The sequence below is a fragment of the Barbus barbus genome (assembly GCF_936440315.1).
Source record: "Barbus barbus genome assembly, chromosome: 16".
In the NCBI taxonomy this organism is placed as follows: Eukaryota; Metazoa; Chordata; class Actinopteri; order Cypriniformes; family Cyprinidae; genus Barbus; species Barbus barbus.
Window position 1 is genome coordinate 25,815,517 of NC_136744.1, and position 25,682 is coordinate 25,841,198.

General features: G+C 36.0%; 1 protein-coding gene across 1 annotated transcript; it reads right to left on the reverse strand.

Annotated features, from left to right (window-relative positions):
• Positions 1–606: 606 nt before the first annotated feature.
• LOC306882653 (E3 ubiquitin-protein ligase MARCHF5-like) lies at positions 607–25,673 on the reverse strand. The gene is made up of 6 exons (XM_079437452.1): positions 25,305–25,673; positions 15,953–16,155; positions 4,161–4,291; positions 3,899–4,082; positions 2,821–2,987; positions 607–2,740 (listed from the first exon to the last, which is right to left on the reverse strand). Exons 1-6 carry the CDS (start codon positions 25,346–25,348, stop codon positions 2,624–2,626), a joined length of 846 nt encoding a protein of 281 aa, XP_079293578.1. The 5' UTR covers positions 25,349–25,673; the 3' UTR covers positions 607–2,623.
• Between the last annotated feature and the right edge of the window lie 9 nt (positions 25,674–25,682).

Below are 25,682 nucleotides of genomic sequence, written 5' to 3' on the forward strand. Positions count from 1 at the left end.
TTCAACATTGCCTTCATGTACAGCAATGTATTTAAAATATACCGCATGAGTTGCACTTAGTGCCATATTAAAGTATTTACCATATTTTATGTACTTTACAAAGCAATATTATTTTATCATTGAGCAAGGGTGTAGGTTTGATTTTGCCATTGGTGGAGACATAACGGCAGACAACAGACATTAGTTTGATCAAAATTATTTCTAGGGAAAATATAGTAGTCACTGGATATAGGGACATGTGGACTTGTCCCTACCACTGATCTATAAGAGCTTTCTCCTTAAATATGAAGAGGTCAAACAACAGATACATTTCACAAAAAGCTTAAGGACTTGGTTATAAGTCAAACATTAAAGTTGCTGATTTTGTCACTCTTCTGTTGAAGATTCGTTCACTCGTTTGGCAAACACAGAAATTTTGGTCAGATTTTGTTAATGGTTGTAAAGCACAGAAACTGCATAGGCCCTACTTCATCTTTAACTATAATAACCAGCTTGCAAAGCCATTAAAATAATAATTTCTGATGTTCATTGTAAGCATTATAATAGTCATATGCTTTTACGTTAATATTTTGCAATGTAGGAGGGACAAATAATTTAGACATTCTTATATATAGCTTATATTTTAATCAAAATGATTTAAAGAGAAGCAAAAAGCCTAGTATCGCCAGTAAAAATGTTTAATATTTCAATGATGTCATAAATAGGCCTAGCTTAATTCCTGAAAGGATTCCTGCTAATTTGTCACAGGTTTTATTTAGTTTATTGCTGCCCTAAAGATGAAGCTTGAAAACATAAGTTCATACCGAGAGCAGCAACAGACAATTGCAGTCTATTTGTATCATTAGTGACACAAAATTGATACTATCAGTTTATATGCAACATATTTTAGGAGTAGATCACATAATTTATGTCAATGCTAAGAAACATTTTAGTCCAAGTTAAAAACTCGAACTGCCCAACACACACAGTCAGGCATTGGAAAAATACATTTATTTACATAAACCAGGAAACTATAAATTCAGAAGCCATATCTGTACATGTTCTGTATTTGGCATTATGCTTCATTTGCACAACATACATACCCCACTGATATTATACAGCACAATTAGATGCTGAAAAGAAAGAATTTAAAATCATATTAGGGGGAAAAGAAAAACTCATCTGCTACTTCTAGTCTTGCAGTTGGTGTACATAATTTGTTAGCAACTACGTCACTGAAGTATGTTCTTTCAGGGTTACGCCTATCATCAAGAAGCTGTAATGATGTACTTAAGCTCTATATAGACAAATAGTACTCCAATAGCTAATTAGGTGTTAAGTTTAATTAATTAACACCTGCCTCTCACTGCCCACTGTAGTGTACTACCATTAAACGGTACTAGTATGCATTATATTTATATACTGTATAACGGTAATCCCAACTTCATCCATGCTATTGTCAGAATCTTCACAGTTGCTGATGGCTGGAGATAAAACAGAAGCACTACATTAATTAGAAGTCAACACAATGATTCAGAAAAAAAATTGGCATGTTCACCAAATAAACCTGTCCGTCTGAACCATGTAACCTTTTTAAGACACATATATTGTCCTGGTGTAATAAAAAGGCCACTAATACTCTTAAGTTCACGGTTCTACACAAGACTGGGAATAACAGGTTTATTAACAGCAGTTATGAGTCATCAAGAACCATAATGTTTTAATAAAGTGATCGATTAAGGACCAAACACTGGATTCTTGGTTTGTACAGGGTCCTTAACAGACAGAATCTATAAAAGAGACTCCCAACAGCACAGAGATGAAAATTAAACATGATCGGCTGATTGCTTCAATTATGTGAAGGCAGGCTAGATGGTGAATTTCACAGAAGCTGTCATATTTCATCCCAAAAAAATAAATAAATAAATATATATAGCATTAAAAAAAGCAATGTGCCTTTTTTGATTTCTGAAATTATTTCCATAAATGCTAAAAAAAAAAAATTGTTATACAAAACTAATTTTCAATTAGAGCCATTTATAAAGTATCATTTTAATAGCATATATATCTACTGAAGTAATTTCAAATTGAAACAAAAATAACTGTCCAGAGTCAGACTTGCCGTTTTTATATGCAAAACAATTTATTTCTTTTGATTTTGGTGTGAAATATAACAGAAAATGGGGAAATCATTCTTCGTGAAATTCATCCGAGAAGAACAACCTCCCCAAAAAACTGATTTTATAAGATTATTATGAGAAAATAACTGCTTTGGATGTTTAGGTTTGCCTTTAGTATTTAACATTGCATTCGCTAGTCTAATTGTTGATGAGGGGACAAAAGTGCTTCATGTGAAACATGCTTTAAAGAAGATTCACCTGAACATTTCTACTTCAATATAAAACAACCACTTATTAATATAAAACCTTCTTTCAATATTTATTTTCCTCAGTCTCTTAAAATGTCAAAGCCCATAAAAAAAGTAACACTAAACTCTCAGGTCAGATTATATCAACTGAAACTGTTCAAACTCCAAACGCAACATTCACAAGGAAGAGAAAACCAAATCCAGCGTCTGTGAAAAGTCCGGTAGTGTCTCTCAAAGCTGCTGAAATCAGGATGACGTGGAGGTTTGATGATGAGCTCAGGCCTCGTCCATCTCAGGGAAATTGAGGATCTTGCGATGAGCTTGTCGGAGATACTGCTGCTGCTTGAAATAAACCTTGAACGCCCCTTTAATAGCCACGAACGCAATGCCACCCTGAGTCAGAGAGAAACGTCATCAGTGTGAGGACACGTGTGTATAAATCACTGTGATAGTTTTCCATGATATTCTCGTACCAGAATGGTCCTCTGAAGATTTGAGTTGACGCTGCTGAACATCAGTTTACCCACGATGGTGGCGATGGTGGGGAAGACGAGGGCGCCGCACAGAATGCGTGTGGCAGACACGTGATCGGCCAGAGGACTGGCCTCCGCCGGGATCCTCGGCACTGGGCAGCCGATACCTGCACATGACAGGGTGAGACACAAGTGACAGTTTCGCAAAAGCTTGTAATAAACAATATAAGTAGTGATGAACAGACATATCAGGCAGTTAAACTTTCCATTTTGATGAAAGATAATAAAACTGGTTTCAAATATTGAATTTTGAGTAAATATCAAATTAATTTACATTTTATTTGCAATATTTTATATTAGTGTTAAAATTAACTTTGCAATTAAGAATATATATATATATATATATATTAGGAAATGTCTATAACATCTATAACTGTAATATTTTAAATATTAGACCATATGTATTTAAATTAAATAGTACATATAATTATTCAATAATAAACAATTAAATAAAACAAAAAATAATAAAACATGATTAAATGTGGATATGTACAAATATCAAAATGTCCAAAATGACATAATATCGATAAAGATGGTATTTGTAAATGTAGTGAATGAATATTTATGAAACTGGTACAGCCAACTGATATATATATAAATTAGTGCTGTCAAACGATTAATCACATCCCAAATAAAAGTATAAAAAGTATAATTGTGAACCTTAGATGATCTATTCCCCTAAAATTAAATTCTATGCAATGATATGTAAAACTAGGCAGAGTATATTAAGAACTATATTGGATATTAGAAATATACTTATTTTGAAAGCTTTCTGCCCAATTTATTTTCAACTTAATAATAATAAAAAATCTGCATATTAGAATTATTTTTGAAGGATCATGTGACACTGAAGACTGGAGGAATGATGCTGAAAATGCAGGAATTAATTACATTTTAAAATATATTAACACAAAAACTTATTATTTGCAATAATAAAAATTTTTACTGTATTTTTTATTAAATAAAAGCAGCCTATGCGAACAATATAGACACACAGTCTTGTCCAGTCACCACTGACCTGGGAAGATACTGTTGAGGATCTGAAGCTTATTGGAGTATTTCCTCCAGAGGCGGAGCACATAATCCTCCCAGCGAATCATCTTCCCTAGAATTAGCATAACTGGGATAGTTGGCAGACCAATCAACAAGAAGAGAGGATCGGCTCGTTCCATCACATCCAGACCTTCCTTATGACCCACAACCTGAGAGACAGAGATAGACAGATTCTTAAGAATCAATGAATGCTTGTAAAGTCATTTCATCTGTGAGTGACGTCTCACCTGCATGACTGTCACGGCCCCGTACGTGACGGCCGTCCAGTAAATGGATCCCACCATGATACCAGCAGCAGCAAACGGACAGGCCTTCGAGATCAACCTGTCTGCCAGATCCAGCACATACACCACCGGCCCTGCACACAAAGAACAAGCAGACTTTAACATACAGCTCTAGGGTGATGGCCTATATAATTCTGAGAGATACGGTATAAAGATAACAGGATATACACAAAATTGTTGCATTCAAATGAACACTTTCTTCAAACAATATTTTGGCAGAATTAGCTAAATAAAGTTATATTTACATACCAAACAATTATAGCATAATGCCAATAATCTCAACTACGAATACACTGACAATTTTCCTCAAAGATACAACTCATTTCAACACTGGTAATAATCAGAAACTGAGCAGCATATCAGTATATCAGATTTATAAGGATCATGTGACACGGAAGACTGGAGGAATGATGCTGAAAATTCAGCTTTGCATCACAGGAATAAATTATAGTTTAAAGTATATTCAAATAGAAAATAGTGATTTTAAATTGTAATAATATTTCACAATTACAGTTTTTACTGTATTTCTGATCAAATAAATGCAGCCTTGGCAAGCAAGATACTTATAAAACATTTTTTTTTAAATCTTACCAACCCCAAACTTTTGAAATGTAGTGAATCTTTACAGGAAACTGTAAAAGGCTCAATATTGCCAATTATATCATCATGCAGATTATTAAGAAAGCCATTTAAGAAACAATATCACAAATCAAGAGGGATATTAAATTATAAAAATATTGAGGTCTGAATCATATGACCATCACATGAGGATCAAGTGGGTGATGATGAATCCAGAAATGAAAGAGAAGAGTCTCTGGTTCTCCGCCTCTCCAGCAGGGGGCAAAAGATGATATTATGATGTGGAAACATTGTGTTGTCAATCAACAGGCCTTCAAATACTCTTCTGACTATATGGTTATTTATCAAAATTTGAAATTGGCCACATAAAGAGACGTCACAGCAACGAGAGCACATTATCCTGTTTAATTCACTGTGATCATGACGACACACCACAGCTGATGGGAGTGATAAGCTCTTCAGTGTTCTACGCTCGACCAATGATGACTACATCCTAAATGACTCTGGAGTAAAATTTTATGATCACTACAAAGCACACCGTGTAACAGTCCCAAACAGGAATGAGGAAACACTCAAGGTGGAAATCATGTAATACTTACTGACGGACAACCTGCTTTCCTCTCAACCTATAAATACCCTCCAATGCAGGAGATGTCTAGGACGACTCTCTGGAGACTCAAGAAGTTATTTTCACATTCATTTCCTTCATTCTCTGGTGAATCATGACTTCCTTTTAATTTCCAAGTTCCAACTACAGAAGTTTAAAAAAAAAAAGATTTTAACACACAATGTGCCAAGGCCATTTCAGATTTCACCTGAAAAATCTAAAAAGAAAAATAAGTTTAAATAATATATAATTTTTTTTTAATTAAAATAGAAAAGCGTTATTTCAAATTGTAATTTTTTACAATAATTACTGTTTTTATAGTATCAAATAAATGACTTTTGAACAGTTGTGCATCTTGATCGGAAACTGTAAAAGACACTATATTGACACACACACACATATATATACAGTATATATACTATATTTATGAAAACAATAAATAATATATAAATATAAAGAAAATTAAGAATACATTTTTTACTATCCTCATAACAATTATGGACAGTTATTATGTGACATTATTTTCATAACAACTGCACAATTTACCATAATTTTACCTGTCCCATAATAGAAATTACTTTGGGGAAAAAATGGTTTTAGTTATTTTAATCTGTATGATTGTATAATTGGCTTGATTGTTTCAGTGCTAAATATTATTTTATTTCATTTAAAAGAAATATAAGCTAACTGTCATTACTGAAAAACCAAAGAATACACAATTGCCATAAAATTTACAAAATCTCCTGTATAGATTTCTGAGAAGTTTCTATGTGTAAAATAACCTTCAACACACATTAATTCAGGTGTGTGTGTGTGTGTGTCGGGATCACTGATCCCTCTCGAGAATATTAATATGGAATATTCTGATGATAGTGTCGGAATCTGGTTCACATTCTCACTAGCGCTGCAACATCAACCTAATGGCTACTGGCAACAGGAAACTCTCAGGCATTTCTGCTGCCAGCCACAGACTCCATTATCACACATAATGGATTCCATTATCACATAGAACGGTGGATTGCTGACCGATTGTTTCTGTCTGTCGTGCTGTTGAGAGGTTTGCGATTGTAGCACCGTGTAGCTTCGCTTTTCTGTTGAATCTCTATCTTACTTTCACTCTCTGTTGTTTAAAGTGATAATATATAACTTCATTCCCACCATATTTCTGGTATTATCTATTAAACTAATTTGATCGTTCGCGTTTTAAAACCGCGTGTAAGAGTAAGAAGAGTAACAATTTAATTGATGTTCAACAAATAAAAAACAGATATAATACAGATAAACAAATGATAAAGCTTGGTTTATTGAATATTAGATCCCTTTCTACAAAAGCACTTTTTGTAAATGATATGATCACGGACCATAAACTAGATTTGCTTTGTTTGACAGAAACCTGGCTAAAACCAGATGACTACATTACTTTAAACGGGTCTACGCCCCAAGATTACAGTTACAAACATGAACCGCGTCCAAAAGGTAAAGGGGGAGGTGTTTCCACAATTTATAGCAATATTTTCAATATTTCTCAGAGGTCGGGTTTCAAGTATAATTCGTTCGAAGTAATGGTGCTTCATATAATGTTATCCAAAGAAACAAGTGTTAATGATAAACCCCCTGCAATGCTTGTACTGGCTACTGTATACAGGCCACCAGGCCACCATACAGACTTTATTAAAGAATTTGCAGATTTTATATCTGAGGTAGTGCTGAAATGGTTCAAATCGTACTTATCTGACCGCCATCAATTTGTGGCAGTAAATGAAGAGGTATCATACCAATCACAAGTGAAGTATGGAGTACCTCAAGGCTCAGTACTTGGCCCCTTACTTTTCACGCTTTACATGTTACCCTTGGGAGATATCATTAGGAAACATGGTGTTAGCTTTCACTGTTATGCTGATGATACCCAGCTCTATATTTCTTCGCGACCTGATGAAACTTACCAATTCGCAAAACTAACGGAATGTATAGTTGATATCAAAAACTGGATGACTAGCAATTTCTTACTGCTAAATTCTGAAAAAACATTTTGCATGTAATTACCTAGATCACTGTCTAATACTTGATGGCTGCTCTGTAAATTCTTCGTCATCAGTTAGGAACCTAGGCTTACTTTTTGATAGCAATCTTTCCTTCGAAAAACTTTTTCCATCTTAAACATATCTAAATTATGACCTATGCTCTCAGTGTCAAATGCAGAAACATTAATTCATGCGTTCATAACCTCGAGGCTAGATTATTGTAATGTTTTATTGGGTGGTTGCTCTGTACGTTTAATAAACAAACTCCAGCTGGTTCAAAATGCAGCAGCTAGAGTTCTTACTAGAACCAGGAAGTATGACCACATTAGCCCGGTTCTGTCAACACTGCGCTGGCTCCTTATTAAACATTGTATACATTTTAACATCTTGCTAATTACCTATAAAGCCCTGAATGGTTTGGCACCTCAGTATTTGAGTGAGCTCTTATCACATTATAGTCCTTCACGTCCGCTGCGATCTCAAAACTCTGGCCATTTGATAATACCTAGAATATCAAAATCAACTGCGGGCGGGAGATCGTTTTCCTATTTAGTGCCCAAACTCTGGAACAATCTACCTAACACTGTTCGGGAAGCAGACACACTCTGTCAGTTTAAATCTAGATTAAAGACCCATCTCTTTAACCTGGTTTACACATAATACACTATCGCATTTCTATAATTCAAATCTGTTAAAGGATTGTTAGGCTGCATTAATTAGGTCAACCGGAACCGGGAACACTTCCCAAAACACCTGATGTACTTGTTACATTGTTAGAAGAATGGCATCTACACTAATATTAGTCTGTTTCTTTCTTATTCCGAGGTCACCGTAGCCACCCAGATCCAGACTGTATCCAGATCAGATGGTGGATCAGCACCTAGAGATGACCTCTACAGCCATGACACCTAGATGAGCCCCAGAGACTGATCCCCAGTGAAGACCCTGCCTCCAAGACGGCCATCGGGACAAGACCACAGGAACCAGATGAGTCCTTTGCACAATCTGATTCTGTTTTAGCCTAGATTTAAACTGCTGATTTTGTCTGGCCAGAGGAGAATGACACTATTTCAACAAACTATTTCCCCGTCTAAATACTGTAAAGCTGATCAAGCCGATGTAAAGCTGCTTTGACACAATTTGCATTGTTAAAAACGCTATACAAATAACATTGACTTGACTTGAAGATCATTAAAAATAAACTCCACTTAGCAGGAACATATCTGCAGTCTATTCTTCCTCGTTTTCACCAGCTTCACTGCTCTGCCAAAGAACTGCTGCGGAACAAGGACTTTCTGTTCCCTACAAACCCTCTCCAATGCCAGGCTGCATAAAACAACTTCAATGTGATGTCAGCTGCACTGGTCTGAAGAACATCTTGAAAGTTAATTAGGAGCAGTTATTTGAAAAAGACAGATGGTCTTTCACCTTCATAGTTACGTAATGGCTTTTCTGAACAAAGTGGCAGATCTGTGTACCATTTAAGATGTCCATATATAAAAGACCAACTAAAGTTCCAATCAGCTACCTACCTAGGGAGCATTTTATGGCATCATAGATACACTTAAGCTAAATTATGCTGCCTTCTGAGATTAAGATTAAATCATTTTAGCTATAATTATTCTAAGGAATCACTGCACATATCCTTCATAGATTTTTTGGAACTTTTGGCCTCTAACACAGAGAAAAGAAAACAAATTCTAATAGTCATAGAATTGGCTTCATTTTTTTATTTATTTAAACATATATTTTATATAAATATATTTTAAGGAATCACTGCATGTATCCTTCATGGATATCATATTTCTTCATATTACAGTTATAACAATTCAATTTTGTTTGTATCACAAAGTAAAAAATAAATATATAAATAACTTACAAATAGCTTCATGTTTTTGTTTAAGAAAAAATTATTTTGATATAATCATTTGGTCCAAATTCTGTCAAATTGGTCCAAAATCAATGCATGCATCCTTCATGGATATGACAAGTCCATAATGCATTGCAACAATTTTGTAAGAAAAAAATACTACTAATAATAATAAAATTGATATTTATAAAAGGCGTATATAATGACATTCCTATGTAAAAACAAAATAAATCTTTCAATTGCCAGTATTTCATGCGGCACTGGCAAGGATCATGTGACAATGAAGACTGAAGTAATGGCTGCTGAAAATTCAGCTTTGCATCTTAAAGTGCCCCTATTATGGATTTTTGAAAATGACCTTTCATGCAGTGTGTAACAGCTCTAAGTGAATGAAAACATCCTGCAAAGCTTTAAATCTGAAAGTGCACCGTGTATAAAGTTATTGGGTGCGTCTCAATCAGTTCCCGAGCTCGTTAATCAGTAGATTGTGTACACCAATTTGGTCACTGGTAAGTTCCCTAACTCACAGTTACAGTGATCACTCGAATTCCAGTGACATGATTATGTCATCCAGTGAAATGTTGTTTATTTTGCTCAAATCTCGTTTAAAAAAAAGCTTATTTCTCAGGCTAGACCCACCAGCACGCATGCGCAGTCCTAGGTGCACGTCTCAGAAGGCCGACTGTTTCTATAGCGACCGGGACTTCTAACGTTAGCTGCAGTAACGCGCTGATTTTACCAATTAGCGATTGGCTCAGAGGGCGGGGCTTCGTTCGACAGAGCGGCCATATTGAGCATTGCATTTTTCCCCATGCAAAACTATAGAGCTCCGGCAGTCACGTGGCCCATTCTGTTTACACCACCATGCTGGCAGGCAAAAACAGCCTGGAGCGAATCTGAAATGAATGGCGCCAGCATAAATTTCAAGGCAATAGAGTTCACTGCGCACTTTAATTCAAAAGACAGAGACCTTTACATAGCAAAACTTAATAGCTTAAACATAACAGATCCCTTTAATGCCCCCGAGGTGCTTTTAACGTGTATTAATATATGGACGAATAGATTTCCTGACCTGCAGTATCTTGATATGTACAACTACCTCATCAACTTTCCCTGCTAATGTTACTCCAGAGACTCTTTAAAAGCCTACAAAAGCCTGGAAGGGTACAAATGGACGCAACCTAATGTTTTGATGAATATTCAGGAGTCTGCCGGCTAAAACCATAGACTGTAAAAATGTCGTCACTGGAAGGTTAAGTCAACTGTGCTGTTAGCTAATGTAATCAACCCTAGCTGTCCTTGTAGGTAGCCAGCATCAGTACAGTAGACATAATAAATGTCATGAAATCTTACCCATTTAATCCCAAATGTTGTGTGTTAGCATGTTTTATTGCAGTGAACCATTTTAGTCGTCTATCGGGATCCTAGGAATATGATAAAATTATTTCCCCTTTGCTTTATGGGACAATCGCGTGTGTATATAGGAAAATGCATATTTTCAATTAAAGATAACTTCCAGATTTAAAATGGGCTGCTTTTGGTGCTCAACACTTTTTTTATTGGTCATTTTGTGTGTTTTACGAATAAGATATCTACAAGGCTACAAGGTTAAGAAGCTTTCTTAAATGTAAAAATTTTTTCTCTATTTTGTAGCGAACGACGGTTTCCCATATTGATCACGACCATGGATTGGACTCATGAAAAATAATCATGCTGTTTCTATGTCAAAATAGAAATTTACTTTAGTCACAACAGGACGAGATTGGCATTATTAGCGTGAGCGCCGCTTATTGTGAAGCAGGAACGGTGTTGTGCCCAATTCTGACCCCCGCCAAATTAGTAACCCCCCCAGTATTGGTAGGTTTAGGGTTGGATGTAGGGGAGGGGTTAGGATTAGGCAATCAGGTAACGATTTCAATGAGAGGGGGTAATAATTTGGCAGGGGAAAATGGGCACAACACCGGCCAGCTGGCAGAGGATTATGCAGCCTTCCTTGAATAGTTATGTTCAGGACTTTCTGATTTACTTAACGAGTACTGCATGAGGGGGCGAGAAACTGGCCAAGGGAGGTCACGTACGGGACACATAAATTAAGCCCAATAAATGGGACGTCCCGGCTAATACGGGGCGGTTGGCAACCCTAGCTTTCCCCTGCATGTTCTGGCATCCTGGCGCATAGCAGCTGTCCACCATGTTAAAATGGTGTAAGGTTTGTAAGGTCCAAATAGTCTGGTTTTAAATTATTGTTCTACAACTGTTGATATCAATGCTACGGCCACTCTAGCACTCTCGTATCGTGACGTCAACCGCCGGAGCTCTATACGAGTGACACGTCTTGGGTATTCTCAAGGAAAGTCCATTCACTCGGCCGCCATATTCACTTCCAGGCAGCTCAAACAAGACAATGTCCTATCTAAATGAATGGGGGAATCCTGAAATCTCAAAACTGCTCGCTGAATTCGCGATCAAATTACATTTTTCAAATCAGCAACAAAACCTGAAATAAACTGCCCCATGAATGTTGTTTCTTATGCTGAAATAGGGGTTAAAAAGCTTATTTTCGAGCCAGACCAGCCAATGCACATGCGTAGTTACAACGAGCTTATGACTGCGCATGCGCATCGGCTGGTCCAGCCTCAGGTTTCTGTGGGAACCGGAGCATCAACGATTGGCTCTTTCCTTCATCCCTCCATATTGCGTGTTGCAGTTTACTGTAGGAGAGAACAGTCTTTGGTATTCTATAGTCTTTGATCCCAAGCCATTTCATGTTGACGTCAGCATGAAACATTAGCATATTGCCCACCCACTTGTTGCACGTGCAGACCTGGGAAAACTTGATTTTTGCGTTGGTCTGAATGAAAACGCAAATTCAGGCTGTCAGGGCGACTGCTGGCGAAATGGATGCCCTAAGCAGAATTGTATTGTTATGCCCCCTCCCCAAATATTATGGATGTAAAAACAAACAAACACCCACTATAGGGTCAAAATAGAAGTTTAATAAAATATAAAAGTAAATAAATAAATTGTAATTAAGTTGTATTATTTACAAATTACAATTTAAGCTCAAGAGAGTTACCTATGGCTATTATTTTATTAATCCAGTTGTCTGCTTGATTTTATAGTCTCAAGCATTCAGAAATCACACAAAAGAAAATTGAGCAGTTTTACTACGATAAAACCATGGTTAATTTTTTTTAATGGTTTTTAAGATCATATCTACATGTTTTGAAGATTGAGGCTGTAGCATTTCTATCACAAAAAAGTGGCCAAAAATGAAAGATTAAGTGGATATTTGAATTATCCTAAACGTTTGGTCAATATTAAAGGACTTGATCGTTTTGTAATGTATTAAACCATATAATTATTAAGCAAACCAATCGTTATTGCCTCATTGTTTTTATATAATGCATTTTAAGTCATTTTAAAGGTTGTTTTTGGCTTAGGTCTGTTTTTATAACCACAAAAAATATTATCTACAAGAATCATGAATTTTGGTTTTATTCGTAGTAAAACCATGGCTAGTTTTCATAAGGGAACATAGAAAGTCAGAGAGAATATTATATGCGTTGTTGGTGGTTAAATTATTACAGACATTAAAACACGTTATTAACGTCAACAGCCAAAAACGTTTCACAGGATTATGAATAGGCTACCTAAAAGTGATGCACGGGCTTCATCTTATTTTTCTTTTTCTTGTCTTTTGCGCCGGATTGCTGATGTCTTTTCAAGGGCATTGCTGTCCATCAATTATGATAATATGCTTTCAGTCGCAAACATGCGGTGCGAGCGGTCGTGGGCACGGATGCGGGAATGCTGCGTCACGTCTGATCTGCGTTCACTGTAAAACGCATTTTTTTATAATTTATATATATTAGTGTTTAGATTTGTATTTATGTATATGTTAATTTTAATACTAATATAGAATGAAAGTGTTTTTTTTTGTTTGGAGTAACTGGATGGCGCCCCCCTGGGAGTTGGTGCCCTACGCGGTACTGCATTCTTTGCCACTAGGTGCCACTTTTGGAGTTAAAAATAGCTGTTTCCCCGGTAACGGCTGTACACAAAGCAGTTCTGAGCTCACAAACACTGCTTTAAATGAAATTGACCAATCACCGCAGATTAGCGTGTCACGCAAAGGAGGGGTTTGGAAAAATGAGTCGTTAAGCAAATAAGGTAAAAATAAATGCACATTATAAAAAAATTAAAGTGTTTTTTGACCTTGCATGCATGTCAACCTGTTGTTGGGGACTCCCAAAACCAAAATATGAACCTTTCATTACCCATAATAGGGGAACTTTAAAGTATATTAAAATAGAAAACAATTGTTACACATCACAATATTACTGTTTTACTGTATTTTTGATCAAATAAATACATTTGTAAGCATAAGAGACTAAAAAACAAATCTTCCTAATCTCAAACTTTTGAACGGTGCTGTAGACAGTGTCTTTATCGTCAAGTAGAGCAGGACAAATACATGTGTTTAAATGTGTGACAATAATGTTAATATTAGCTAAATTCGACATAGGGAAAAAAAGGGCTTATTACGTGAAATAACTCCAGACGGGTTTATTAAGAGTACTGCATCCACTAAGATTTCACTCGTTGTTATAACCTACATAAAGCCCCCGAACAGGGAACACAGTGTGTCCTATGGAAGAAATGAGAGAGTGTTTGTGAAGTACTGCAATGCATAATACATAGTAATATATGTACAGCGTGTCCCATCCGTCTGATGTGAAAGGACGTCCTTGTCCACGCATCACTGAAAGCAAACGCCTGAATGTGACCCATCAGGATTTTCATCTTTGTTACCAGGAGCACACAAAACCTTATGAACAACAGAAATACCTTCCTCTTGCTTCTGTCAGTGACTTCCTTCAGGCAAATCAGCAAAATCTTGTTTCAAATCTCAAGTCAATATCTCCTCTAAGATCTCTGCATGAACTTCAACCTAGTTTTGCACATTTCTATCCACTGAAAGTGTATTCAGGGTTTCTGCAGGTTTTATGAACCTAAATTTATTACGAAGTCATTTAAAGACCAAATAAAGAAAATTGAAGGAATAAATTGAAGGAAGCCAACAATACGTCAATGTTTTCTAATTGAATATATTTTAAAATGTAATTGATTCCTGTGATCAAAGCTGAATTTTCAGCATCATTATTCCAGTCTTCAGTGTCACATGATCCTTTAGTAATAATTATAATATACTGATTTGCTGCTCAAGAAACATTGCTTATTATTATCATCAATGTTGAAAACAGTTGTGCTGCTTAATGTTTTTGTGGAAACTCAGATACATTTTGCAGTATTCTTTGCTCACAATGCAACTAAAATATGAAATAGTTTTGCTGTGGAGTCATAGATTAAGCAGCGGTGTAGGAAACCCTCATATTCATGAGTTGTGACATTCATCTCTGTCTGACTGCGTCGCTCTTGTTCCTGCAGTTAGAAAGTTGAACAGGGAGCATGATTGGTGCAATTTCACAGCTGGCCACGGTCACCCTGACAACCGTATCCCAGAATAAACCCATTGCTGTGGAAAGAGACAGAGAGCAAGAGAGGACGACAGACTGGCCCTCAGGAGATGCAGTCGGAGGAAGATTATTAGCACAGCGTGAAGAGAAACTAATGCTGTTATACTCTCAACCTGATCAATTTACATAAGAGACGAAACACAAGAGGATGAAAAATGACATTTCGTTTCATGAGCAGCGGATTACTGGAATCACAAGCAAATCCTCATCACCAATATCAAAAGAGGGATTTCTCTGGAATCAGGATTGACCTACGAAGTACAAAAAACTAAATAAACAAGCGGAACATTTGATGAAGTCTGAAAGTGAAAGTTTGTCACAAATGTCCAGAATTTTGCTTGTCATGTGTGGTATGTGAAAGTGAACTGTTTATTATATTACCAGCAAAGGCAGGGTGTTGTATCAAATATTTTCACTTTAGCCATTAAACTAGTATCTTTCAAAATGACAGATATTTTAAAAGCATATCTCTCATGTAAACCTCATAAAAAAAAGGTTTTAAGACCTGTCCACACCAAAAACTTTAACAATAAATAACCAAACTACTTTTTTTTTTTTTTTTTTTGCAATAAATTAATACTGTTTTGAAAGGATGCTTTAAACTGATGCATTAAATTGCAGAAAACGTTAATAGTAAATATTAATAGTAAACATTAATAGTAAAGTTCACATTTCTAATGTTAAGAAAGACCTTCATTTCAAATAAATAAACTTTCTATTCATCAAAAAATCCAGAAAAAATCTATGATGGTTTTCCTAAAAATATTAAGCAGCTGTTTTCAGCACTGGTAATAATAAGAAATGTTTCTTGAGCAGCTAATCAGCATATTACAATGATTTCTGAAGGATTATGTGACACTAAAGACTGGAGTAATGATGCTGAAAATACAGCTTTGCATAAGACAAATAAATTACGTTTTGAAATAGATTCACATAGAAAAAAAGTGTTATTTTAAATTGTAATAATATTTTAGAATATTTAGATCATATAAAGGCCATTGTTGAACAAAAAACACTAATAATTTGGTGTATAGTTGACTCCGTATATTAAACAGGGATCCAAGATATATTTATAAGAATGTAAACTCACACACTTCAGCATTAAAGAATTGTCATACCAAGCGTGGGGAACACGATAAGGTATTCAGCATTGCATTGTGGGCAGGCGACACGTGCGGTGCTGTTGCCCCTCTGTTTCTCATCAACCCAGCGCTGAAGACACGACTGATGAACCCATTTAGTCGAACCACGGCAGCGGCACGGACGCACCCACTCCGCCGTACGGTCATCCTCATCTGTGGCAAAACACACCCAACAACTCCTGAAAAACACACACAGAGACAGAAACACATAAGCACTCGACTCGCTGTTTCATTCAGGGCAAAGTATAACAATGTAAAGGTGAAGAGAAAGGTTGTCATGTAACTGTGTAAAGTTCAAGGCTCTAGAAGCTATTTTTATAGTTCAACTCTTAAAAGTATCAAGGAACAGTTGTCACAAAAAAATAGAAAGAGAGGCAACTGTAGAGTAATATGGGTCAGTGACGAAGCACTAATGAAACAAGATCATGAACTCTACTACTAAAGAGGAAAAAAACTAATGTTATTTTAATCTCACTGTCATTTTTTAACAACCTAGCTGTCTAAACCAACGTGTTCAAGATAAGCTGGTTTTATTTACTAAGGTCTTAGGAAACTAATTATATAATATGTTAATTACTCAAATTATCACAATTGCATGCTCAATCACATATCAGCATTTTTGCTGAGAAAAGCCCACAAATTAAGAATTTAAAGACTAAATAAAATAGAAATTTACTGGGGTTTTAATGAATTAATTACATATGCCAATTGATTACTCAGAAAGATTATAAAATTGCTGTCACTCCCTCAGTCTTTGTATTAAAAGCACTCATAATCAAATTAACTGCATGCACAATCGCATATTACTTTGTTTGCTGAGAAAAGCCCAAAATTGTGACTATCATTGTGGCAAATGACCGAATAGAAGCCAACATGTTTCATTTTTCATCCAGCATCTCAACAACAATGTCTAATAATGATCCTGTAAATAATCTATGTCAAATCTCTCTGTGTTCCTGCGCTGCTGGAGGGGGGATAGAGACCTGGCCGTTCTCTCAGGTTCCTGCACGAGATTTTCCATTCGGTCTGTTCCTGAATAAAACATGAGGGATGAAGAGCCGCTCGGGTGACCGAAATCAGCCATCATGAACCTCCTGTGATCATCTCAGGACCATCAGATGACAATCCCAGACCCAAAAGAGAACACATACTGTAGATTTGTGCTTTTATGCACCTTTGCATCTTCTTTAAAACACGGCCTGGGGCCTGTTTCATAAAACAAGTTTACCAAATAAGCCAGGTTTATTTCAATTATTTTGACGTATTGTCAGTTGATTTGGTTCAAAATAAGTCAGACTAACAGAAATAAGTCTGGCTTACATGATAAACTTGTTTTTATGAAACAGACCCCAGATTTCAAATTAAATAATATCTCAGGTTAATGTACAAAAATAACTTTTGGTGCTAATTCTGAGGAAAAATATTGATTTAAACTTGGTAAAATGGTTAAATTAAGCTTATTGGTAGGTGAAAGCACAACCGCATTAAGAGAATAGGCCCTAGAAAAATTGCTGAAAATATACTGACCCCAGGGCATCCAAGATATAGAAGAGTGCGTTTTGAATAATTGAACAATTTGATAATTAATGATACATTTGTTAGAAGTTTTTGCTTCACAAGATGTTAATTGAAGGGCTGAAATGAACTACTTGTGGATTGTGATGTATTTATCAGCTGTTTGGACTCTCATTCTGATGGCACCCATTCACTGCAGAAAATCCAGTGGTGAGCAAGTGATCTTCAAACCTGTTCAAACTCATCTATATATTGGATGGCCTGAAGGTGAGTAAATTTTCCAGCAAACTTTTAATTTTGAGGTGAACTATTGCATAAAATATTTAGTTACAAAACCAAAAAAGGTGGGAAATGTGTACCAGTTTTGGGAATGACAAATTACAGAACCAGAAAATTATTTTAGATTGTGTCTGGATGAATTCTCTCATAGATGAAGAACAAAATACCAGTAGCAATATGAAGAGTGACGAAATGATCGGAGATCTTCACAAGATCAGTGCAATGGACAAAGATGCTTCTCCGTGTTCCTTAAGAACCTACTTCTCCTGTTCCTGTAACTCTGTGTTTCTGATGGTTGTCATGATGGAGGCAATCACCCCCGTGAAACCCAAGACACCTCACCGTCGCCCCTCACTCAAGCACACTCGCATAACATGGATTTACACACTAAGAGCTGAGTTCATTAAGGTGAACCGTGAAAGGTCAGACAACACGATTATCAGCCAATAAACAAGGTACAACAAATTGTGCTGTGAAACACAATCTGATTTATGCTTGTTTGCTTTCACTCAACAGGGGTAAAGTTTCAAACTACAGGCTATATTATCCACAGTAAAATTCACAGAAGGTATATGAAACCTTGATACCATGATGAGATTTTTGTTTCGTGTTTGTCAATTATTAACATTGATGATAATAATGTCTTTTATTAACAATAGTTCTTTAAACCACAAACAAACAAACAATTAAATAAATTCTAAAAATGTATTTATAATAAATACTAATAATATTTAAAAAAAAATGATAAATTACATAAAAATAAATAATGAAATTACGAGAAATTTTCATTTACAGGTGTATCTCAATAAATTACAATGTCATGGAAAAGTTCATTTATTTCAGTAATTCAACTCAAATTGTGAAACTCGTGTATTAAATAAATTCAATGCACACAGACTGAAGTAGATTAAGTATTTGGTTCTTTTAATTGTGATGATTTAGGCTCACATTTAACAAACACCCACCAATTCACAATTCATCTAAAAATAAAAATAAATCATTTTTAGTTAATTGTTGGCCTTCTGGAAATTATGTTCATTTACTGTATATGTACTCAATACTTGGTAAGGGCTCCTTTTGCTTTAATTACTGCCTCAATTCGGCGTGACATGGAGGTGATCAGTTTGTGGCACTGCTGAGGTGGTATGGAAGCCCAGGTTGCTTTGATAGCGGCCTTCAGGTCATCTGCATTGTTGGGTCTGGTGTCTCTCATCTTCCTCTTGACAATAGCCCATAGATTCTCAATGGGGTTCAGGTCAGGTGAGTTTGCTGGCCAATCAAGCACAGTAACACCATGGTCATTGAACCAGCTTTTGGTACCTTTGGCAGTGTGGGCAGGTGCCAAGTCCTGCTGGAAAATGAAATCAGCATCTCCATAAAGCTTGTCAGCAGAAGGAAGCATGAAGTGCTCTAAAATTTCCAATGTTCGTCTTCTGGATCATTGCCAAGTCAGCAGTCTTCTCCATTATTGTGGTTTCAAAGAACAAGAGATACCCGGAATTTATACTGTAGGGATGGTCATTTAATGAAACGCAAATGTAAATATTCTAATGTTTTGAGATACTGATAAGCTCTAATCATCAAAATTAAAACAAAAAAACTTTTGAAATGTTTTGAAATGTTACTTTACATGCAATGAATCTAAAATATATGAAAGTTTCACTTTTTGAAATAACTTACAAGAATTCTTTTTTACGACATTCTAATTTATTGAGATGCACCTTTATATATGACTGGACCTTTTCCCCTTATAATGCAGGTTAGTTTTTTTTTTTTTTTTTTCTTGTTTGCAAGTTCACGTTTCTCTGACTCAAAATTAAATTATACAGAATTGAATTGTGAGGAGGCGTTCCCAGCCATAATATTTAGTGGCCATGCAAACTAGATCATACACCTTGTTCTTCAGGAGTGCTGACTTCTGTTCATTATTACTATGATAACATAAACATGTGCTTATTACAGCACCTTATCGCCACATGTGCAAACCAAACAACTTTTGAATAATAAGGCTAATAAAACGTTGACTTTGCCCAGCTGAACAACTGTGATCATATTCTGTTCACTGCTGTAATTGAAGACACATGACAGAATTACTCTTCAGCACTGTTTGTGATAATATATGATGCTTAAAATATCTCCAATATACCAGACCATTTCCCAGTAAATCATATTCCGGGAACAAATGCTGCAAAAATTCCTTTTAGATGCCTAGAAAACACACTTCTCCACCTCTAGATTCACATTACTGCTTGAGTTCTTGCAGAATAGCTCTAGTGTATATGAGATACCATCAGGAGGTCAGAAAGTTGATACCGCTCACCTTTCTTTACATGTTAAGAGCCGGTTACATGACACAGAAAGACAATCTATACAACAGCAAGGGGGGGGGTCTCTGGAACTGATAACCCTGATAATAGTTTAAATATCCCGAACACTAGAGCCATAACATCAGCTCCTATTTCACACAGTTGACAGTTTTTATTAATAAAGTGGCTCATTTTGCTACTGTTGACCGATGTTGCTTTAAAAACTGGAACAGGTCTGTGAAGGTTTAGGTGCTTCCTCTTGGCCAGATAATGTGGAAGCATTAAACATCTACAGTTAAACACTGAGTAAACTCCTTAACAAACCTCAAACTAAGTATGAGCAATAATAATATTAAAGCGAGAAGAACACCATTGTGTGATTCACAAAGTGTTACAATAACAAACTCTCCTGTATGTTCTCATTGCTACACACTGCATTTAAAGAGGCTTTAAAATCTCCGCACAATGAGTTTATTCATTTGGCTGTGGTCATGTGACTGTGGGAACCTGAATGATCTTCCAGCCAACAGTCAGTGAGTGAAAGTAGTTGTCGAGCATCAGAGAAACTGCTGAGATCCCAGACGTTTCTACTATACTGACACAAATAGAGCTACCACGATTACGACATTTTGTCTGGCAATAAAGTGACAAATAAATAACTGCTAGTAGCCATTGAATTGCATTTTTATTCATATACCAGTTAATATAATGATAAACATAAACAATAATGTATGCATACTGAATATGGAAGCAAGCATTTCCCTGATAGCCTAAATCAGGGATGGGCAACTTCGGTCCTGGAGGGCCACTGTCCTGCAGAGTTTAGCTCCAACCCTAATCAACTCTGCAGGACAGTGGCCCTTCAGGACTGAAGTTGCCCATCCCTGGCCTAAATAATGCACAGTGTAAAAAATTAAAAGCAATATTTTAAATAAAAAGTACTTTTAAATATTAAAATATAATATTTTTTATATATAAAAATATATTTAAAAAAAACAATAAAAGACAAACTATTAAAGTATAACTAGTTTACAGTTGGTGCACCGGTCGAGCACCAGCTACATTACAGTTCATGTAACTTCAGTCACTGTTTTCCAGTAACGCCAGTGATCTTGAACTTGTGGTCTATATTTGTTCTTGAGGAGGGGTCAGATGTGGCCCACTGCTGATCCATAAACATACACTCACTCTCACTCTCTCCCCTGTGGTCAGAGTCACAAGACCCATCCAAAAGATCACGTTTCACCAGCAAATGTATAAAGCCAGGGGGAACACAAATTCACAGACCACATAAAATTACCAGCATTTCTAAACAATCTCTACGTCCGTTTTAGTGCAACAGTAAGTCATATTTTGACAAAAAAAAAAGATATTAAACTCGCAGGAAATGTGGGAATTAGGTTAAACTGAAACAAGGAATGTGGTGTATAATTGTGTGAAATGTATGATGAAAATTGGCTAGCAATTTCGCAAAGCAAATACAAAGAAATAGGTTGCAGCAGTTTGTCTTTCGACTACACTTGCAAAATCCGCTATGGGACTGAGCTCGAATAACTTCAGGGTCAGCGACTTTTTATAATACAAAATCGCTGTCAATCAAAAGGAGATGAGTCTTTCGACAGACCCTCCAATCATCACGCAGAAGCCCGGAGACCAGGCCCAGCCCACTCCTCCATTAACCCCCAGAGACGCTGAGCGTCATAATCACAGCATTTATGCAATGACTGTTTAGTTTCGAAGCACTGAAAAAAACTGTTCAAAGCAGCCCCATTGAAGTCAATGGACGCTAGGCTTCAACAGGGAAATACACTGTGATGCTTCGAGAATATATGAGAAGGAAATCGAGTCAGCCGACCTGCTATATGTAGCTGATTCTGAATTAACTCGTCTCTGAGATGAACGTGTTCTACCTAATTTTTAGTCAATAAAATGTTAACACAATAGTACATATTTGACCATTAATTTTTTGACATTATAGGGGAAGCCGACTAAGATTTGCAGTCTTAAAGAAATCCCCACTGGAGTGCTGCTAACAATCACTGTAGAAGCCACCCAGCATCGACATCAGTTCTGCACAAGCATTTTCTTCAGAAAACGTTACAATCTAGTGGAATATTAGCAATTTATGAAAGCCAGTTTCCACCATGGAATATTATTTCTTGCAATTTTGACTTAATTGCTAAATCTAAAGTCTGTGTTAATAGCCTCGTGGTTACAAACAGCGCAACTGTTCGAATTGACTCGAGTTCGAATCCTGTCTCGTGGTCATTTGCTTAAATAAAGGTTACATAAAAAAGAAATAAATAAAAAGCATTAAAAAAGCCCATAAAATTGCAAATTGCAATTCCCTTTTTTTTCAGAGAAAAGTCTGAATTGCGAGATGTAAACTCACAATTACAAGGACAAAAAGTCACAAGTTCAAATAGTCACAGTTACCTTTTTAAAAAAAAAATTCAAGGCAGGAAAAAAAACAGGATTGTGAGATGCAAACTTGGAATTCAGAGGGGAAAAAAAGTCCAAAAAGCAAGACATAAACTCAGAATTGTGTTTATATCTCGCAGTTCTGACTTTTTTCTCAGACTTGCGATAAAAAGTCACAATTAGGCTACCTTTTTTTTCCATGTTAGAAATGGGCTTCCATAGCAATTAGCAGACACCATGCAAAACTGCATTTTATTGACTTTCAAACAGAACATAACACCAAAGGTCCAAATAATGGTTGATTATTTCCAGACACTTTTCAAACATGACTCAGACACACATTTGAAAAGACAGCCTGTTTTATCCATGATGATGTGGAAACACATCAAAGCTGGATGGGAAAAACAATAAGGCTGAGAAAGTGAGGTTTAAAAACAGCCAAAATAAATGGAGCCGGCTTTCTGAATACCGACGAGAACAAAAGAGGGTGATAGAGTGTCTGCCACGTAAAGGTCAGACAGGATTTAAGCATGACCCCATCTTTTCAAGCAACGAAGAGCTGCATTGCAGAGAGAGCAGCTGCGGGTGGCAGGCCTCGATAAGGCTGTGTGTTGGAGTTTGATAGAGCTGCGCGCTGGCATACAGCTATCTGCTTCCACGCAGACCCGTGAAGGTTGTTGCCTCAGTGACGGACATTAGAGAAGGATGCAGGATCAATTTGAGGGAGATGAGAGCTTTCACCATGACAACTGACACAAATATGTCTACAAACCGCCTAATGTGCCAATAAACCACTTTACCAACACTAGTCCAGGACTTTCCAATCCACTCCTATTACCTCAGATGTAAACAAGTATGAGGAGACAACAAGTTCAAATTTACTACCGTTCAAAAGATTGGGGTCGGTGAGATTTTTAAATGTTTTTAAAAGAAGTCTCTTAGCAAAACTGCATTTATTAGATCAAAAATACAGCCAAAACTGCCTGCAACATTGTGACATATTATTGCAATTTAAAATAATGGCTTTTAATAAATTTTCAGCATCATTACTCCAGTCTTCAATGTCACTTGATCCTTCGGGAATAATTCTAATATGTTGATTTGCTGCTCAAACATTTTTATTCATGTAAATGTTGAAAACAGCTGGACTGCTTCCTATTTTTGTGGAAACCATGCTACACTTCTATTTAAGGTTATTTGATTAAACACATCACAAATCAAAAGAACAGCATTTATTTGAAACAGAAATTATTGTAAGTGGCTTTACTGTCACTTCTGATGATCAATGTAATAAATCGCTGCTAAATAAAAAATATTAATGTATTATAAAAAATGCAAACAGTAGTGTACATTACATTTATAACATATAAAATATTATATTTTATTTAAAATATTTATTAAACTGTGATTCAATGACATTTGATTTTTTTTCTCAAAAAAATTTATATTATTACATTTAAGATCCTTTAATAAATAAAAATGTCAAAAGAACAGCATTTATTTGAAGTATTTTTTACTGTCATTTTAGATTAGTTTAATACCTCCTTGCTGAATAAAAGTATTAATTTCTTTCCAAACAAAAAACAAAAACCCTTTTGTATGGTAATGTATATATACTAACATATGAAAGTTTAGCAGTATTTGTTTTTTGACTGGAAGGACAGATCCGCTCAATTGTGTCCCATCAGCAGGACAGTGCAGTCTAGTTTATTTTGCAAGTGCTAGCCCTCTGGCAAACAGGATAGCCTGCGTGGAAAAACATGGACAAGGTCAGGACACCGAACAGCTCGACTCCACTCAGTGACCCAATGAATAATTACTGAAATGAGAACTTGTCCATGTCATTTACCAAAAAATGCTCCTATATATAGAACCCTGAGGGTCAATCTGAAAAAGATGACAACAACAGCAGCGTCATTATAAACTTCCCCAGGACACACTGTCCTTTTTGCTGGGTTCATTAAAAGTAAAAGCTCATAATACTATAAAGCTTCTTTTTTTTTTACCATGATCCTTTCTCAAATCATCCACTGACCTGAGCAGGTGTGCAAGTCATGACTCTTCTGACTTAAGCGGTTTTACTAAAGGAATATTCTGGGGGTCAATACGAGTTAAGCTGTCATAGTGTTGATTTACACAATACATCATTTCAGCTTGTAAAACAAACAAAAATGGTAATGTAATGAACATATTATGAAGTCTTAAAACTGATTGTTTTTTAACTCCTGTATTGACCACTAAAAATGCTTAGGAATCAGAAATTACATCTATTACACATAAGAAGTTAAAAGGCTAAAATGATCAACTTTACAGCTCAAATAATAAACATTTCTATAAGTAGGAATTAGTGTAAACACTTATAATACATAATTATATAATAAACCAATATTATAAATAATAATATCAATACTGCATATTCTGTTGTTGAAGTCTAATGGTTATTTACGGAGACAAATCAGTGTGTTATCAGATGTTAAAATATAGATGGATCTTTAGAAGAAGTTAAACATATAATCGAAGGAGCAAGACTGAATCAAAACAAAATTAAAGGCCACGCCCCCTCGCCAAAGACGTCCCATCATGTAAGTTAAGTAACAGACTTAGCATCTCTGTGTTATAAGAGCAGAAACGCTCAAAACCTGCAAACAATCACTCATTAGCTGCTCTAATTGTTCTTTAATGATATTTATATACGTTTAAGAATATGTCTAACTATATAAAAGCCCACAAATGTCTCTTTACTGACAGGTTGATATGTAGCTTAGCTAACATTAGCCGTTTGTTTACATTGCATTTCTTTCACTCACCTGTCTACAATCTGCTGCATCACAACCGCTCCCTCTTCTGCCATATTTACATGAGTCCACACGCTTAATTAATGACTGAAAACTAAATTATGGCAGTATTTAACGATAGAGATTTAATCGTCAGGCCGCAGGGAATCTTAACGCCGTGCTAAACACGCATACGAGCGTCTTACCGTCATTAAACAACGGCTGAAATCTGATTATAAACCATTGAGACTGATTATTATAAATCGATCTATTAATGAATATTCATAAATGTCAGTAATTCCAGAAACACGCAGCGACTCCATTGACTGCGCGTGAGAAAACGCGAGCGGACGCAACGCAACTTCGCGCTTGCGCGAGCATTAACTTGACTCTCGCGAGAGCACAGATGCA